A 3153-nucleotide genomic window follows, 5' to 3' on the forward strand; every position below is an offset into this window, starting at 1 on the left:
TTTGTGAGAATTGCTTCCACATTATTCGTATTTCGCATATGTAAAGACAATATTTTTTTATAAATCAATCTGTTTTTGACAATTTGCTACGAAATTTTCTGTTTTAATGAAATTGTTAAATAATATTGAATCTCATTTATGTTTCAATTTCGAGGCGTGACAATTATTATTGTTTTTTAATGTGGTAGGTGATAATGACAAGACACGATTTCATGTATTCATTACATTTATTTATTTTTGGGGCAACTTGACGACATATGTGATAACGATTGTCTCTCTTTTTGAGCTCCACTCACGAAACTTGTGATATTAACTTAACGTATTTTAGAGTACAAAAATTTTATTATGAGAAAAATGGCATAGTCACGGCTTACAGCTTTGTAGGCGAACGGACAACAATATTCTAAGTCGATGAGATTTTGGATTCGAAATAAGTTATAATAATTTTTTTCTGAAAAATGTCCTAAAAACCCAAAAAAAAAAAAATAGTGCTCCACTGCGCCACACTTTATATAAGCCCAACCGAGTCTCTACTTCTGTTCTGCGATCGACTTGAGAAAACAAACTAAGAATTTATAATACAATTTCGTCATCAACCATGGGTACAATTCTCCAAAACTATCTCCTAATCATCTCCATCCTACTCTGCTCCACCGCCAACGGTGAAGAAACCTCCTACATCAAGACATCGGGACATAAACGCAGCCAACTGAGACAAAAGCTCACCCATTTCCGAGTATACTGGCACGACATAGTCGGTGGCAGGAATCCAACATCCGTCCCAATCGTGAGACCTCCATCCGCCAAGAACTTCGCTGGATTTGGCCAGATCAACATGATCGACAACCCACTGACCACAGAGCCCGACCTGAGCTCGAAAGTCGTTGGGAAAGCCCAGGGGTTTTATGGGCTAGCTTCGCAGGAAGAGGTGGGATTGTTGATGGCGATGAACTTTGTGTTCACGGAAGGGAAATACAATGGGAGTACGATCACTATAATGGGGAGGAATGCGGTGTTTAATAAAGTGAGGGAAATGCCGGTGATCGGCGGAAGTGGGCTCTTTCGGTTCGCTAGCGGGTATGCTCAGGCCAGAACGTTCAGTTTTGATCTGAAACATAAAGATGCCACCGTTGAGTATGATGTGTTTGTGAGGCATTATTGATTAATTACCTTTTTTATGGTATGGCAGCTGCCATTCTTCGACGATAATTCCCTGACATGTGAATCGTGATGTTTTCTGTCTGGTCAGATTTATGGATAATTTAGTGGAAATGTTTCTTGTTAACTTCGATTGTTTGCTAATAAATTATTATCCAGCATTTGGTTCCAAATAGGTCAATAGTGTGATTACATGACTAAAAATCCAGATTTTGAGTGGATTAACATATAACTTAATTTGTCCCTCAAACATTTAGCAGATCCGTAGTCTAAGACTGTATATCTTTCTCCGATTTCTAGATATTGATTAGACCATAAATTAATTTTTGGATTGCATGATTGTCTACTAATAAATTATTACATTCGTTTCTTGTCCACCAATGCACAATTTTCAAACTTTTTCCAAATGGTCGTATAAAATTGGGAAAAAAAAGTTGTTTCTTAATAAGAAAGGCCTATGGTATACCTGGAGAAACACTAATTGTTATTTAATTATCAATCGAAAATATCCATCAATATCTAATACTTCGTTCGTGTAAAATACAGGGCAAATTTGTACCTACTCCCTATCTCCATTCTCAACTTTCTCTTTATTCCTCACCTCTCTATTTCTTTGTTTTAACTCCCAAATTTTCTAAAATTTTCAAAAACATCATTTTTTTCCTTTGATTTTGATATATGACATTGTTATACCTATCGAACCTGTTCTTGAAGGTATATAGCCTCAAGACATGCAGCTGCGCAAAGTTTCCACCCTATATACCATTCTCAAATGATCGATTTTTTTTTATTATATATAAAAGGCCTATCATGCTTCCGTATAATAAATTGAACTATTTTACCTCTTTGACCGGAATGCCGTCGGGTTATATCCACTGGTTTTTACAGACTGCTCCTCACAGCCTAACCACGCAGTCGCAACAGATGGTTCCTGATGTAGATTCCTTCAACAGTACCTAGAACAACCATTTTTTGTTTCCTACCTCAGGGTGTATAGTAAAATAGTTCAATCTAAAACTAATACATGAGAGGGGCAAAAATCTTGGTTCTTTTATTCATACATACAAAATATTACTATATAGTAACCTCCTGTAGAGGAGGAGAAACTTGTTTAGTAGCTGAACTTACAGCACACATAAACTTGAAAGAGAAAATATTACAAATGTTTTGAAGAAAAACGAAGAGGTTGAATGATGCATTCATCTTCCTTCTGCCTGATTATTTATAGAAGTTCCTGGCGGATTTGTATTTCGGACTTCAAACTCTTGCTATAATCTGATGCCTTCCAGCTGTGGTTGACCCTATCTGGTTGAGTGGTTGAATGGTCCCTCCACTCAAATTGTCTTCTTCCTAGATTATTAATCTAGAAACAGCTCGTTTTTTTTACTTTATCTCCTGGCATAACCAGTAGGTATGTGTTTGTATTATATTAGGTGAGATCTCGTTCTCTTCTTCTTTTAACAGTTTGTAGAGATCTTTAGTATTTACCAGCTGCTTTCTTATTCTCATGATGCGTCTTTTAGAAACCTTTAAATATGTATAATACATTTTTCTTCAGGTTTCAACTTTGTTCTTGTGTATTTTTACTGGTTCCCATTTACTTTATTTATAGTTGTAACTGGATCCAATTTTCCTTGTTCATTTAGTGGGTGAGTCACATGCCCACTATCTTTGGTCGGGGAATCTTTTGCTTTTCTTATCCCAAGGAAAATTGATTAGATTCACATGTCCACTTATTTCTGTTGAGGAATCTTAAACTTTTGATGTCCCCGAGAAAAACGTGATTGTGGTCCTTCACCATTTGGTCCTGTTTCTGCAAGATGCTTTCTGTCTGACCGAGGTCTGAAGCCCTTGTCAAATTCTGGCTCTTTTGATTCGGGCACTCTGGGCAGATCTCTTCTGACCATCTTCCCACATGAGCTATATTGCAAAATTTCCGACAAGTTCCGGCAGCTTGTTATTCCACAAAAGATTTCTTTTCTTCTCGAATATATC

The 3153-nt window shown here is 36.7% G+C and overlaps 1 protein-coding gene across 1 annotated transcript; it reads left to right on the forward strand.

Moving 5' to 3' along the window:
- Positions 1-496: 496 nt before the first annotated feature.
- LOC142529093 (dirigent protein 22-like) lies at positions 497-1285 on the forward strand. Its single transcript, XM_075634488.1, has one exon. It carries the CDS (start codon positions 599-601, stop codon positions 1160-1162), a length of 564 nt encoding a protein of 187 aa, XP_075490603.1. The 5' UTR covers positions 497-598; the 3' UTR covers positions 1163-1285.
- Positions 1286-3153: the final 1868 nt, after the last annotated feature.

Source organism: Primulina tabacum, chromosome 16 (genome assembly GCF_025594145.1).
Source record: "Primulina tabacum isolate GXHZ01 chromosome 16, ASM2559414v2, whole genome shotgun sequence".
In the NCBI taxonomy this organism is placed as follows: Eukaryota; Viridiplantae; Streptophyta; class Magnoliopsida; order Lamiales; family Gesneriaceae; genus Primulina; species Primulina tabacum.